Raw genomic sequence first — 17,017 nt, forward strand, 5'->3', positions numbered from 1 at the left:
TAAACGTGCTGTAACAGCAGCAGGCAAAGCACCAGAACAGAACAGCAGCTACATAGTAGGATAGGTTAAGTTAATAAAGAACTACAATTAAAAGAACGCCGGGGTGTCGCTGGTCAGATTCACAACCGTAATGACACATAATAATATTATTGTGTCTTGTGTTGTGAATATGTATGTAATAAATGTAATTGTAATTTTATTCTGCTTTTTATTATGCAAAGTAATATTATGAAATATGTCTATCTGCGTAGCAACTATTCGAACATATAAATTTTATTCTCATCAATATTATGTGATGTTAATATTCTGCTTTACAAAATTATGAGAAATGATAGTATGAGAAAAAATATATGCGAAAAGTAATTCGGTGATATGATGATTCTGCTCAAGGTTGTTATGAGGAACGAAATTATGCGATTCGATTTTGTGCAACATATTAGTGAACCTATGCGAAGACGTTTTAAGTATCCAATAGCGTTCGCTTTCATTAAAGGATCACATTACAAAGATGCAAAAATAACCACGTCATCCAGTCATAGACTAAAGAAAAACCACTCTCTATAGAAAAGTTCATTGCACAAAATGTGATGTGCCATAATCTCTAAATCGTACTGAAGAAAATAGAAATAAGGGTTCCTAGTTGACTACGGAACCCTAAAGTCGTAAAGAACATTTTACTAATTCTTCTAAGACTGAGCATTACCGTGAAATTTTCTCTTATATTTAGCCTTTCTGTACAATTATATGAGTTCTACTACAACCGAAAAGTTTGATTTTTCACTGCTGTAAGGGATAACAGAATAACTCTTGATAGTGACAAGTTTGATGCCGAGGATTAATCGCGATATCGCGACAATTATGTAGTATGTACCTACGCTGAGATTGGTTAATGCTTAGGATTCGCCTGCGAGCGTGTAGAATGGTGCTCGCGGATTACGTAACGCGGCAGATCACGGCTCTGAGAGGCTCAGACTCGCAGCCTCACAGGCTCCTTGCACTGTACCTACATATACCACTTCTATACGATACTGATTGCGAACTTGAGCGAACAATGAGCGTAACGCCCTCCGCCGCGCCCTCCGCCGACCACTATAATACCATCTCTATTGCATAGTATTGGCGCTGGAAAATGCTATTGTGCCTATCCTTTGTCCTATTCAATCATAAGTTAGGGATAACAGATAAGGGATTAATCAAAATACCGACCAAGAGCGTGTCGGACACGCCCAAGATAGGTTTCAGTAGCCATTACGAAAATATCAAGTAATATTTTTCTAAGGATTTCGTATTGTGTACGGAATCATCCAAGTTTAGGTATGTTTTATACTGTAGACTGCTATTTACTCTTAAAATGCCAATAATTCTCAAGCAATCTTAGCCGCTATAATATTTCTTGTAAATTAGATATATTTTCTAACATTCTGACTTTTATCAAATTTTTCCACCCAACAATTTTGATTTTAAAGGGAACGCTCGATTTTAATGAAAATTTGCACTTTAAAGTTGAATATTTCGCAAACAGATCACTGAATAGAAAAATCGTCTCAGCAACGCAATGGTAAAAGACCTATTTAACGATACCCCACACATATAGGGTTAGTCGAGAAAAAAAAATCACCCCCACTTTACGTCTATGAGAAGTACCCTAAAAAAAAATTTTATTTTACCACTGTCGGCGTGACTGGTATGTATATTTATGCCAAATTACAGCTTTCTAGTACTACCGGTCTCTGAGCTTAGCCGCGGACGGACGGACAGACAGACAGACAGACAGACGGACAGACATTGTGAAACTATAAGGGTTCCTAGTTGACTACTGAACCCTAAAACTCTATTCTTTGGTTATTTTACGGAAACATATGTAATGTATACACATCAAACTCTTAATTTTAAAAAACTTGTTTCACAATTTGCATTCTGAGTACAGGGAATTTTTTGTAAGCTTGACTTTATTTTTTAGACATACATACACCTGTTGGGTATGCTCTACGAGGGTAGTTTGAGAAGTAACTTGGTTTGATATGAAAAAGTTATAATTTAGCGAATTTTTATATTTTATATGTTTACATAACCCTCCCGAAGTTCTATGTAGTTGCGCCGTTGCGCCAACTTTTCTGCAACTTCTCGATGCCTTTACGGAAATGCGTTTCTTCAAGACCCTCAAATTATTCGTTTACCCCCTGTATCACCTCTTAATTGGAGTAAAATTTTTGCCCTGACAAATAAAATTTGAGTTTCGGGAATAGATGATAGTCCGGAGGACCCAAATCCGGCGAATATGCGGGGTGAGGAAGCAGTTCAAATCTTAATTATTGTGCAGCAACACGACTTGAATGCACCGGAGCGTTCTCATGGTGAAACATCAGTTTTGTCTATGCCCATACCTGGCCGTTTTTCGCCTACTATCGCCAGTAACTGGTCCAAAAGTGATGCATACTATCCCCCAATATTAGTTTTTCCCTTCGCAGGGTAGTAAATTAAGAGGATTGCCTTTGTGTCCCAAAAGACGGACGTCATCACCTTTTCAACAGACAGATGACCTTGGCTTTCTTTGGAGTTGGCTCACCACGACTAATCCATTGTCTGGACTGTTTTCTCGTCTCCGGGATATAAGTAGTGTGATGGATTCAGGCTGGCTTCATCTATTGTACAGTGCAGTATTTTGTACAGTGAATAAACTTCGTTAGATTTGTTTCAAACATTCGCAGATTGTCAGCAGATGTTCACGTGCGAATGCGCATTTGTTCTGGAGTGAGTATCCGCGGCACCTATTTTGCACTAAGCTTATTCAAGTGCAATTCGTTGTGCAAAATAAAATGCACCCACCCACAAGAGATAATTGTGGCTTCAGCTAATTCGCGTATCTTCGATCTTCTTTCCTTTAAAACAAAATCATGGAATTATCGACGATTTCGGGTAAAGTTGCCGTTTTTGGGACTACAGGACAAGGTGCATCTTCAACGCTTGTCCTGCCCAGCTTACTCATTTAACCAAAGTCGAACTGTTTCGTAAGAAGGACACGAGCTACCCAACGTACCTACGTTAAATTAGTTCATGGATTTCTTTCTTAGTTTAACCCTGCAAAAAAAAGTACTGAATTGCGCCACGAATTTAGATTTTCTCCGTTTTGCCGCGCCACTCCGATCACTATTGTTTCAACGACTGTCAAATCTAAAATTCCCGCCTAAAAAGGACATGATGTCACGGATATAGTTATCTTGAGTTATGAACTTTATCACTAAGTACAAAGGTAACACTAAAGCCATCGATTCATATGCATAACAAGTTACTTCTCAAACCACCCTCGTACCTAACAATAATACGTATGATTAACCTTAATCGACTTTGGGCTTTTAGTACATACATTATCGTCATTGTCCTTTACTATTAAGATAGTTTGAGATCCTGGAACAGAAATAGGGAAGTTTTATCCCGGAAACTATCATTTAAATTAATGCAAAGTATGGTGGAAGTAAGTACGGGCATTTTGCCATATTTGATATAAAAAACGCGTTATGAAAATAATATGAAAAATTAATATATCTGAGTGGTTATGAAAATTAAGGTGCCTGTTATTAGATCAAAAATAGTTATTTACTCATAAGTGTGTTTAAACATTCGCCTTCTAACACAGCGAAAAGAAGAATGAAGGGTTGTGTGAAATTCCCGTAGTTTTAAAACGAGGAATATGTAATTGGATAGTTTACGAAAAAAAATATGCATAATGAATTCGCTTAAAAGTAGCTTTATCTTCGTAACTACTTACTGAAGTCCTTAAATTTTACATGCGAGTAGATACCTCTATAACAGCTAGAAACCGCGTTGCCGGTTCTAGCGATAGCTTTAGGTATTCAATGAGAAAAATTAAGAAGCTTTACCACAAATCTTAATTTTGCGCTTTTGACTAACTACACAGATAATAGAAAACTGTTAAAAAAAATCTAATCATTTCTATTAGCTATTGCATAGGGAATTACATTGAATTAAAAATAGTGCCTGGGCGACCGAACTTCCTATGGGCTAAAACAAAAAAAAACACGCATTTTTCCAGACATAATCAAGCAAGATCAAGTGTTCGCCCCGGAAAATAACACATTGCAATTTAATCGAAATTGGTAGAGCCGTATCCGAAATCGCCTACGGGTAGTTATGTAAAAATATTAGGATTATAATTTAAATTGGACTACTGGATGGCCAAGTGGTTAGAGAACCTGACTACGAAGCTTGAGGTCCCGGGTTCGAATCTCGTCTGGGGCAGATATTTGTATGAATATTACGAATGTTTGTTCTCGGGTCTTGGGTGTTTAATATGTATTTAAGTATGTATATATTTATCTATATTTATAAGTATAATATGTTTATCCGTTGCCTATATTATCCACAGAACAAGCTTTGCTTAGTTTGGGACTAGGTCAATTGGTGTCAAGTGTCCCATGATATTTATTTATTTATAATCACTAAGGGATTGTAGCTAGTCGTGGTAGCCTAGTGATTTGAGCTATGGCCTCTCAAGTCGCAGGTTCAAGTCCGGGTTCGCACTTTTGAGCTTTTCCGAATTTATGTTAGATGTTACAGAAATTTATCTATGTATAATAATTAATAATATATATTATTTCTTACCTAACCGGTGTTACCCCCCTCTACCCCCCTCCCTTCCCTACATTCGTTTTCCACGTGCTTTATGGTGCAGTAAAACATCGTGACGAAACACACTCACACCTGCGAAGAAATTCAATCATCTGAGTGAAGTTCCTAATCCGCACTAGAACCCCATGAGAACTTCGGCGCAAGCCCACTCATTCTGAGAGAAGGCCTGTGCTCAGCGGAGAGACGTTTATAGGCTGAAATGAAGTGACTATTGTGTAGTGTAACGTTGTACCATTCCTTTCTTCATTAACAGAAGCACCACTTGACAGGTAAATGATTTTAATTGAGCACCAGCTCAACCACGCGACGCATTGCTCTGGAATTAAGACCGTTACCTCAAAACTTAGACGATCGTGGAACACATGTCAATTAGAACACTGTTATTTTGGTCGTCTTGAAAAACGGAGTTTCCAGATTTTCTTAGCTAAATCGCTCAAGCGAGTAGTCAGATGGCTAACCACTTTAGGCTTATTATGAGTCGTACAAGTCCCCATAGACTAATACACAATAGCAACATTAAAGGCTCTGTAAGGGAAATTTCAAGCGAAAATTGGCTTTTGCACCCTATCTAATTCTATCAAAAAATATTAATTGATTCTAAATAGATGTAGCCTAAATTTTTTTAAACACTTCAACGCTGATAAAATATACACTATTGATTACACTGAAATAAATATACTTAATCAGCTTTTGTTTTGTGTTGATAGTGTTATGTGTGCCATAAAGATTATTTTAGTAAATCGGTTGACGAAAATACTAGATATTTGTATGAAGAGGTCTCTTAACAGTCTGTCTTAAACTCTAAGGGATACTTGCACGGTCTAGGGGTAATAAATTTGTACGAATAAAATCTTCATACATTACTGGAAGAGATCCCTTATGATATATGTTTGCCTTTGTACATTGCTCTCCCAATTTAAACTATTATTTTAGCTTTACACAATAAAAGTACATTTTGACACTATTTAATCCTAGGTAGCACTTAGAATAAATAGTTAGCCTGGCCCATGCAAATCCGCCTTACTCACATACCGCACTTACGGCTCACCGCCGTAAGCAAGCCGTAGCCGTAAAGACCACCTAATGCAACACTTTGTCTTCGATTAAATGACCGAAATTTACCAATACTTGGGTATGATGTCTTTGTAGCAGAAAACTATAAGGATACAGCAGGGCTACTACGAAACCCGAAACTCGAAGTTCGTGTCGTGCGGTCCCCCTGACACTAATACTATTTAATACGAGAGTGAGAGGGACGGTACGATACGAACTTCGAGTTTCGGACGAGGCCTTCTGTTTCAATTCACAAAAATACAACCATTTTTCCATTTCTGAAACTCTGTTTAGTGAAGAGAGCTTTAACGACACGTTTATGTTCTGGTGCTAGTAGGTACGAGTATCATGGATTTTTGGTTTAGCACTAAAATCAAGAAACTGCATCAACAAGGTTAAGAAGGTTGTATTGTATATCCGACAGTCAAACTGCGGCCACGTTGAGAGTAATAAACTGAGAATAACATTTTGCACTCGTGCTCTAATGGAAAATAACAAAATTTTGTCAGGGTCTTATATATTATGGCCAGTTTTATAACAGCGATACCTACGTGAGCAGTTTCAGTTTGGGTGCTGAATATTTAGCCTACTTTTATTAATGATCAACCTGAACGTTACTATTACTTTGAAAATTGCGGCCAAAATGTCAAAAACTAATCTATTATTTGGAAAAACTGATACGAATTTAATTCCTTTTAAACTGACAGATGGAGAGGCTAAACAAAACAGATTTACACCAATTAATAGTGATTTATATTTACGTAGGTATCTACCTATTGCTACATTTGGGCATAGAGCTTCGTCTCTACATATAAGAATTAAGAAGGAACTGGTTTTAAGAAGTATCTAGTATTTAGGTACCTACGGTCGCACGCAAAGCAAATATTATTCTGGACTCTATGTGGTAGCTGGAGATATCTAAGCATAGGTAGGTATACAATATGTCACTCATGTATATTAATAACGTAAGATTTGGTTGAAATAAGTACTTTTAATCAGTAATATTTTGACCAATGACATTTATCTATGTAGAGTCACTATTTACTCCCTGCCGGTTTTAATTTAGTTTTTCTTTTGTTAATCTATAAACTCCATTTAATGCGTAACGTTTTAATGCCATGTCCACGTTGCCACGCGGGCAACATCCTAACTCCCCCTGCCGCACACAAGAGGCAACTATGGTGGTCACTGATTGGCCAATAGGAGACGTCTAATAAGAACTGTTATGTTATTGTATATTTAAATAGGTACACTTTGAAAAATAATATGGTGTAAGCAAACCATGGTAAGTATTTGATTATTAATAAGTCTAAATAGGACGCAAAATTATTCTAGAAAACTCGGCAAGAAAGAAAATTGTATGTAATTTCACACATACCATTGAATAATTAAAATTACCTAAGCGACTGCTAATTTAATAAAGTATCAATATGTTTTACGACACGACACATCCGTACACTTAACTTAAAACTACCTGCATTCATTGTTCTCACGGCCAAAATGGAGTCTTTTACATAAACATAAGTAATGCTAATGTCTTTGCATAATAATAAACTTTTAAACTTACCTTGTGTTGAACAAAACGATCCAAGCCACAGTCTAAATTCGGGTTAACACTCCAGTGACATCAGCACGAGTTTATAACACTTGGTCTGTAGTGAGGGGTTAAAAGTCTATAAGCACTTCGGCAGCGCTGGTGACGGCGGGTGCTGCTGCAGCGCGGCTGCGAGGGCTGTAGGGCTGCAGGGCGGCGAGGGCGGCGAGGGCGCGAGGGCCGGGTCTGCGGCGTGAGGTGCCGGCGCACGAGTGTGGCGGTCCTGCGTCCGGCCGCACGACGCGCCTCACAACGGTAAACTGGCGGCCCCGGCCCGCGCCGACACAGCCTCTCCCTAGCTTGTATGAGTGCCTTCAACCTCCCTCCAAACAAATAGTACCGTACGCCGCGTTTGTGTCTTGGTAACTTTTATTATACTTTTAATAGTGTTGCCCCTCGTCTTCGAGTGTGTGCAGCGCTGCACCAACACAGGCGCGCTGGCGTCGAGACGCGAGGATGCCGTGCTCGTGTGGGTATCTGGGTAGGTAAAGTATGCGTGCTTTGATCTTACGATTCGGTATGCACGGCCGCGCGGCCGCACGTAGTCCAAGTACCATGCTATATTTTACCTCTATCTACCTGGCCAATAATGTGATTCGGTGTTTGTGCAATAGCACACACTAGTTCGGGCGTGCTTTAACTAGGCCGTAAGCCCGAGTCAAGTAACTATTAACTTGACCAAGCAAAAAAGGCTCTTATAGGAATTGGCGAATTGGAATTTATTGAGTTTCGTTCTATAATGATATAAAATATTTATAGGTATTGGATTTAGATATTGTAAATTAAATAAAGTATACCGTAAATATTCCTTCGCGCTGCTGCTACGGTGCCCACCAAATAGGTATGCAGCCTTCACGCGCCACTGACGATCTGCATCTTGGATCGAGGGGATAGTCTGTGTCTACAATCTGCTACTGACATCTGCGGACTTAATGGTTAATTATTTGACTCTGTTTTTGTGTAGAAAAGCCGGCGAATAGGAGTTGGACTCACGCACTAAAGTGACGGTTCCGTAGGTACCTACGAATGTACATGTACAAATAAAAAATTACAGTTTAAAATGTGTAGTGTTGCCAATCGGAATTAAAAAACACCTATATGAAAACCGACGAGATGTTATTCATTAATAAGTACGAGTAATAATCTAACCAACTACTTTCCTTCTACCCCTCCCCCCTACTACTTACCCCCCCGCCCTACTACCCACCCTACTACTACTCCCTCCTACTACTTAGAAAAGTTGAAAACAAAGCTTTTTCATTTCAAACTTCAATATTTCAAAAACGGCTCGACCGATTTTTATCAAACATAGCTAAGAAATTTGGTTTCACGTAAAAAAGCCGCATTAAATTCGGTCCATCAGTTTGAGAGCTACGTTGCTACAGACAGACAGGCACATGTTGACGTCAAACTTAAAACACATTTTTGCGTCGGGGGCTAAAAAGAGACAGAGAAAGAGAAAGGGACTTGAATATGGAACCTGGATTATTGGACCTAGGTGTAATACCTATTCATCTAGTAGTAGAGCTGTTTTAACAGTATGCATGCAGGTAGGTAAAGATCCTTCCGGGCACAAAAATAGCCTGACTGTTCTCTAAGTAAAATGCCCTCCTAATTGAAATAAATAGTATTTTATCCATTCAATAAAAACTAGGATAGGGTTCCGTAGCCATAACGAAAAAATCAAGTAATATTTTTATAAGGATTTCGTATTGTGTACGGAATCTTCCAAGTCTGGGTATGTTTTATACCTTAGGGCTGCTATTTGACGACCGGATGGTCAAGCGGTTAGAGAACCTGACTACGAAGCTTGAGGTCCCGGGCTCGAATCCCGGCCGGGGCAGATATTTGTATAAATAATACGAATGTTCGTTCTTGGGTCCTGGATGTTTAATATGTATTTATCTATATAAGTATGTTTATCCGTTGCCTAGTGTCCATAGTACAAGCTTTGCTTAGTTTGGGACTAGGTCAATTGGTGTTAAGTGTCCCATGATATTTATTTTTATTTATTTACTCTTGTACTAGGTAAATACTATTAATTCTCAAGCAATCTTAGCCGTTATTAATTTTCATTGTAAATTTGATATACAGGGTGGCCCATTTATATCGGTCAGTATGGGAAAGTCTGAAACTATACGACATACGAAAATTTCTTCTTAGAAACCCTGAACTCGATTTTAATAACAAGAAAAACTGCATTCATGCATTTAAAAAAAACCTGTACTCAGCTCGGGAATCGAACCCGGTTGTTTTGAAAAAAAAAAACTTACACTATTTCTTTTTAGATATCGAAAATGAATAAAATGCATTGTTTTCACATACTTAAATTATTTTAAGTGTTCACCGTTACAATATTCAACAAATTCTGGCATATAAAATTGTCTCTATGGTTGTTTGTACCTCTTTGCTGCTGTCGAAACTTGTTACATACACCACTTTACCTATCATATGGCATTGGCATTGCATTACCCCTTTCCGGGTAAGTCAAAAAAAAAATCATCCCCACTGTACGTTCATGGGAGGTACCCAAAAAAAAGTTTTTTTGTTTTTATTTATCCACTTTGCCGGTGACTGATATGTATATTCATGCTAAATTACAGCTTTCAAGTACCTACTAACAGTGTATGAGCTTAGCGCCGACAGACATACAGATGGACAGACATGGCAAAACTATAAGGGTTCCTAGTTGACTACGGAACCCTAATAAAGGACTGACAGGCGTAATATTGCTCATATTATACATAAACGACGAACGGATGGCTAAGTGGTCAAAGGACCTGACTATACCTAAAGCTTCAGGTCCCGGGCTCGATCCCCGGTCGGGCAGATATTTTTATGAATAATACGAATGTCTGTTCTCGGGTCTTGGATATTTAATATGTATTTAAGTACATATGTATTTATCTGTATAAGTATGTTTATCAGTTGCCTAGTACCTAGTACCCATAATACAAGCTATGCTTAGGGTTTGGGACTTGGTCAATTGGTGCCAATTGTCCCATGATATTTATAATTATTATTATTTATTATTATAAAGCCAATGAGCCACGCTAATGATCAGTGCCGACGCTAAACCGAAAATGAAAGACGGCGACATCATGCAGCTCTCCGAATACTCTTTCACGCCAAGCCAGAAATAAAAAAACATACTTAGTTCTGTAAAAGTGTCCGGTCCACAAGACTGTCATATACCGTCACCATTTGGATTGATACAAACAATATTTTTAACATGAATCATCATGAGTCGCAGCAGGTCACCACTCCCGCCAGCACAGCGAAGGACTGTTTCTGTTAGCCACAGACAGCTTTTATAGCTTACTAGAGAGAAGCCGAGCTGGCAGATGGGCTGCTCAGCAAGTAAACCCGCAGATAAAGCACGGTAAGCGACTACCTGTCCGGACGTGGTCCGGGCACACGACGTTGCCAGAACGACGTTTGCAGGTGGTGACATCCTACAAGCGGATGAAACCATCACATGAGACCTATCCAACGATACCCCACACTATAGGGTTGGATGAGAAAAAAAATCACCCCCACTTGACGCCTATGGGAGGTACCCTAAAAAAATTTTTTTTGAATTTTTAGTTGTACTATTTTGTCGGCATAGTTTACTTATATATCCGTGCAAAGTTACAGCTTTCTAGCATTGATAGTCCCTGAGCAAAGCCGCGGACGGACAGACAGACAGACAGACATATATACTATAAGGGTTCCGTTTTTGCCATTTTGGCTCCGGAACCCTAAAAACGGGATCTTATGACTAAGATTCCACTGTCCGTCTGTGTCTGTATGTCACTAGGCAGTATCTCATGAATCGTGATAACTAGACAGTTGAAACTTTCACAGACTGATGATGTATTTCTATTGCCGCTTTAACAACAAATACTAAAAATAGAACAAAATAAATGTTTAAGGGGGGCTCCCATACAACAAACTTCTTTTTTTTGCTCGATATTAATAACAGCAATAGGTAGTTGTTTGAAATACTCACAGTATATTTATTTGTATAAATGTACCTTAATAATAAATAATTAAAATAAAATAAAATAAATATTTAAGGTGGGCTTCTATACAGCAAACGTGATTTTTTTGCCGTTTTTTTGTCTAATGTTGTATAGGTACGGAACCCTTCGTACGAGAGTCCGACTCGCACTTGACCATTTTTTTACTTTGCCCGTGCGAAGCTAGCTATTTAATAAGAAAATAAATAAATTTAAGGTAATTTTGATCTATGAGCAGAGCTGGCAGCCCGTGACGTCAATAGACAAAAAGTGTCGCACATCGTGACGTCACGTGGAACATTTACTGGTTGTATCAGGTTGTATCTTCATATTTTTTTGTTTTAGTGACCGAAGAAACAATACGTGTGTCCGATACTTTTCGATAATCTAACTGACAGACTAATTCAATGTTTTAGGAAACAAGCCCATTGAGGAGTGGTGAGAAAAATTAGCTCAACCAATTAAAAAAAAATTAAAATACAACCGAGATGAGAATACCTTGCTTTTTGAAGTTAATTAAAAAAAAGCTCGTTCCAAAAGTCGAGGAGTAGGATACAATATTATACAATTTTCATGGCGTTGCTTAGTGGCATTCATAACACTTTTCTGGTGACCCCGTGGTGGGACTACTTGCTTGTTTTTCACCATACTTACATTAAAAATTTCCACCAAAATGTTACTAAGAAAAAGTTTGCTAAGCACATTAGGTCAGACTCGACGGCACGAGCGCCATCTACATAAATTACTTGGCAACTTGTCTATTTCGTTTTGTTGGGTGGTTGGGTGACACTATTTACCGGCACGGATAATACCGACATGGAAATACCGACCTGATATTTCGTGTACACGCCCATACAAACAAACTGCTGTGCTGCGGGCTAGCTACTACGAAACTCGAAACTCGAAGTTCGTATCGTACCGTCCCTCTCACTCGTTTTGTAGTAGCTCCTCTGGCCCTACAGGGCTACTACGAAACTCGAAGTTCGTGTCGTGCGGTCCCTTTCGCTCTCATATTTAAATAGTATAAGTGTCAGAGGGACCGCACGACACGCACTTAAAGTTTCGAGTTACGTAGTAGCCCTGCAGGGCTACTCCGAAACTCGAAACTCGAAGTTCGTGTCGTGTGGTCCCTCTGACACTTACACTATTTAATACGAGAGCGAGAGGGACGGTACGATACGAACTTCGAGTTTCGAGTTTCGTAGTAGCCCTGCTGCTATACCACGAAGTGCAAAACTCGAACTTGTTGCCGTCCCGCTGACGCTTATGTCATATTTTAATACGCGAGTGAAAGGGACGGTGCGATACGTACGAACTTCGATTTCTATGGGCGTGTACACGAAATATCACGCCGGTATTTTCATGACGGTCTTGTACGGCCGGGAAATAGTGTCACCCGTTGTTGTCTCCTTCTTAGGGGTATGCCATATTGTAACACTGTCCGTATAAACTAAGTTGGACTAGAAAAGAAAGATTGCACCGCTTCCTATACTATTAAAATTATTTGTCACTTTAATAATAATAATATTAATTAAATAGGTACGCTTAGCGGCGTAACACATGCCATGCAAAGAAAATCATGACGTTTCACATTATATTCTTGCCAAACAATGGACTTTCACTAAAATATTTTTATGAGCGTTAGAGATGCGACATCGTTTCTTGCGTGAACGCAGATGCCAGCCAATACCAATAGCACAATCTGCAGGGCTACTATGAAACTCGAAGCTCGAAGTTTGTATCGTATCGTCCCTCTCGCTCTCGTATTAAATAGTATAAGTGTCAGAGGGACCGCACGACAGGAACTTCGAGTTTCGTAGTAGCCCTGCAGAATCTGGCACTTCACTTGGCCTTGCTGCTGATAATCAGATGCAACGCCAAGTGAAGTGTACCTAGATGCTTAATCTGTCATCTCCCAGGATAACAGGATCAAAGGAATTTGGGCACAAATTTTGTGCCTCTGGGAGAGGACAGGTTAAAAGAACAAAATTAAAGTGCCTAAGTTGCTACCATGACAGATAATTTACGTACCGACCGAATCGGTCTGCTGGGCTACTACGAAACTCGAAATTCGAAGTTCGTGTCGTGCGATCTCTCTTGCTCTCGTATTAAATATTGTAAGTGTGAAAGAGACTGCACGACACGAACTTCGAGTTTCGTGTTTCGTAGTAGCCCTACTGTTGTACTAACATGTTTCGAAAGAAGTCGCCTAGATGTCCAACTTGTGAAGAGCGTTATTCACATGATTTAAAATAAACAGCTTTAATACTTACGATGCGATCTAAACCAGTCACTGAAGCTTCATCTCGACCAAGATCTATAAGACGTTGTACTTAAATTATGCGGGAATCAGATAGTGAATAGGATCTTTTATAAAGTGGTACTAGAAGGAAACTTGGGCTCTATTTTGGATTTGGACAGCAACCAGACTCTTTACTCTTTTCTTGTCTCTGTCTGTCATCCCTCCCACTCATATAGATCTGGCAATTCTGGCATCCCCACCGGGTGTGTGCGACGTTCCAACTTGTGTATTTGTAATTTACTTAATTTTAATTGTAAACAATGCGTTTATTATATTATTCAATAGTATAACAATAAAAAACATTAGTTTTGTTGCAAATGTCATATATAAAGGATTTTATACACTTTTTACATTGATGTGAGTTCTCGTGCTTTGTCTTCGCGTGTGACAATATACTCCAAAATGGCGCATCCACTAGCACCGTCTGTAAATTGTTCATTAGACGACATTGACCTCAGCGCTTTAAAGGTAATCTTTTCAATTAAACTGTGTAAATACAATTTTTTTGTATATTTCCGTAAAAGTCTTGAGTTGGTAACTTTAATGCTGTGTTCTCAATCAATTATTAAAAGGGCAATGATCTCACTGGGCGTGAATCATAGTGAAGGTTTAATAATAAGGCTTTATCGTGTAAAAAATACTATTATGCGTCATTTCAGGATCCAGCGGGTATTTTTGAGCTCATTGAGGTGGTCGGCAATGGCACTTATGGACAGGTGTACAAGGTATGTCTAGATTTATCTACTTTAGCTCTGTGCTTAGGTAGGTACCAATTTACCACTACCACGAACTTAATCAGTAGGTAGGGAGTGAATCAAATCATTAATTTTGTATTTGTAATTAAATTGAAAGTTATCCAACTTTTATCACATGTCTAATTGGAAGTGATAAAAACATTCACACTAAGTTTACTTTCCACTTGCTAGGCGAAATAATGTATTAAAAGTTTTAAATTAGCTGAATTGATATTTTTTTCTGTTTAATTTGACATATGTATCTTCTAATACATTCCTTTAGACAAGTAGGTACAGTCAAGGGCAAAGATATTGACATGGCCAAAGTTGCAAAAATATATATACATGACTTTATGCACATAACATTAAGGCCGAGTATACATATTTTTGCAACTTTGGCAGTGTCGATCTTTGCCCTTGACTGTACCAAGTTAAATTGTGGTGTTTAAGTTAGCTACCCACTAACTAGATAAATATTTCCAATCTTTAACTATTATTTGTAACTGAAATAGTTGTTAAGTATTCAAACAAATACAAGGTGTATATTAAATAACTGAAAACCTCAGACACCCCAAAAATATTATTTAATTATGAGTTGTTTAATTGCATTTATATTTGAATACCTTCATTATTTTACTAAGTGTTGTACTAAGTCAGTAATTACTACTTAATTTCTAACTCAACACTCATGATTATTTTGTATTTGTCAGTTGCTCTTTGACATTTTTAGAAGATAATCATGCAGTGACAGCAAACCGGCCAGTACTAAATTATCGAAATTGTATGTAACCTCACTAAAATATTTAATTGGCGCCTGTTGCAGTCGTAACTTTTAGACTGGGAACAGTAAAAACAATACCACTCCTTGCAGTCAGGTAAAAAAGGGATTTAAAAGCACAAATACAACCTAATTTAAAACATAGTGTATTAATTCTACTCTCGATTCTGAGCAAACTACTTTCTGGTTTTCAGTGATTTAATTAACACCTTGTATACAGCATGAATACTTCCACAGCTTGATATAACTTAAATTATATGAGGCAATGCACTTAGTTTAACCTAAATTTAAATTTACTTATGATTGATATATACCTACACATACCACAATCTGTTCTAGTTAATCTTTCACTAATTGATAACTGTGTCCTGCTGCAGTCAACATAATTATCACATGATATTTAATGTGAATATTTTCGTGAAAATATCTAGATATATCTAGATATCTGTTGGCATATCTATATAGGTAATAAATGATGTTCACTGATCAATTATAAAGATAATTGGTTGGTGTTTGAAAGTCAAATCAGCAAGTAAGATCTCGCTTGTGTATTGAGATATTGAAATAGTTTGTTAGTTCTCAACAGTTAAATGTACTATTGTACTCTGCATATAAATCATATGAGTAAAATTTAAATAATATTATTTGTTTTTATTTAATCTAAGATAAAGATTATGATTAGAATTCAATTCTTTGTGATTTTTTTACTTAATCTTATAGTTGTAATTGAATATGATCTTTAGTATTATTGATCAATGGTTAGCATAACATTTCAATGGCAGGTTCAGATCTAGGTTTGCATGTCTGTTTTTTAAATGAAAGGAAATATTGTGAAGAAACACAGACACTCATCTTTAGATTACAGTCATACACTGGTGTGCAATTCATACAGCAAACCCGGTTCTGTTCTATCTGTCACATATGCATTTGGACAAACACCTAAAACTAACATTCTTTTTCTTTTTAAACTAACATTAGTGGGGTGATCAACTTTTTCTTGTCGCTTGTTGCTATAGTTACATTCTCCTGAGTCACTCTTTAAACCATAAGTTTATAGGATTAAAATTTGCCTGTAGTTTTAAGCCCCTTCTATAAATTGGTCATCTAATAAGCATGTTAGTATAATGTAACACATAATTTTTCTATTAAACTGTACTACTTTTGTCCCCTCAACACAAAGACCACAGTTTTGACAGAATAACAACAAGAAATAGTTAATCCACCCTAGTGAAAATGAAAATGAAAATAATTTATTGCATAAAAAACTTATAAACAAGAGCTACGGCTCTGGATCCTGAGCTAGGAGTCCCTGTGTTACAGGATCCAGGTATACGTACGGTAGTACGTATTTTCAATGATAATTTTTTACCTGGTGATGTGCATTAATATTTTTTAGGGTATTTTATAACAGACGGTCAAAAAACTACTTGTTGATAAGTACTGTAGTTATTTTATTCTAAATTATGACAATGTGAAATATATGAAATATATATTATAGGTTTCTAAGTACTTAGTAGTAAAGTGAACATGTCGGCATCAAGAACATTGTCATGCAATATTTTAATTTGTATACCATACACTGTATGTACCAAACAATATCTAAACTGATAGTGTCTTTTCCAACCTCAACATTGGCGGAATCATTATAGTATTGATGGAGCTATACTTTCAAGAATTAAATTTTATTGAATTTTAAGTTGTTGATTTGCTAGACTGCTATCACCAATTGACATTTGGTCCATGTACAAACAATTTAAGTTGAATTTAGAATATTTTGGTTCATCATCATTTTTGTCATCCCAGCCAATATACATTCCACGCTGGGCTCAGGCCCTCTCAGAATCTTAAGCCTTGGGCTCTAGTTGTCACGCGGGCCCAGTGCGGATTGGAAACTTCACACACCAT

The 17,017-nt window shown here is 37.6% G+C and overlaps 2 protein-coding genes across 9 annotated transcripts in view; one reads left to right on the forward strand and one right to left on the reverse strand.

The window, feature by feature from the left end:
- Positions 1-8,151, reverse strand: part of LOC141427909 (uncharacterized) — a 73,494-nt gene extending 65,343 nt beyond the window's left edge. Inside the window, exons 1-2 of the mRNA XM_074087514.1 lie at positions 8,092-8,151; positions 7,268-7,771 (exon numbers count right to left, since the gene is read on the reverse strand). The gene's annotated coding sequence lies outside the window, so the exon portion shown is untranslated. The remainder of the gene's footprint in view (positions 1-7,267; positions 7,772-8,091) is intronic.
- A 5,619-nt stretch (positions 8,152-13,770) lies between these two features.
- Positions 13,771-17,017, forward strand: part of msn (serine/threonine-protein kinase msn) — a 44,053-nt gene continuing 40,806 nt past the window's right edge. For 4 of the 8 annotated variants that reach the window (XM_074087745.1, XM_074087770.1, XM_074087728.1 and 1 more), the window contains exons 1-2: positions 13,772-14,068; positions 14,260-14,325. In XM_074087745.1, the coding sequence (XP_073943846.1) occupies positions 14,003-14,068; positions 14,260-14,325 (132 nt within the window). In that variant the 5' untranslated portion in view covers positions 13,772-14,002. Of the gene's footprint in view, positions 14,069-14,259; positions 14,326-17,017 lie in introns of all 8 variants that reach the window. The other 4 variants (XM_074087717.1, XM_074087721.1, XM_074087737.1 and 1 more) reach the window with 2 other exon arrangements.

This window comes from Choristoneura fumiferana, chromosome Z (genome assembly GCF_025370935.1).
Source record: "Choristoneura fumiferana chromosome Z, NRCan_CFum_1, whole genome shotgun sequence".
Lineage (NCBI taxonomy): Eukaryota > Metazoa > Arthropoda > Insecta > Lepidoptera > Tortricidae > Choristoneura > Choristoneura fumiferana.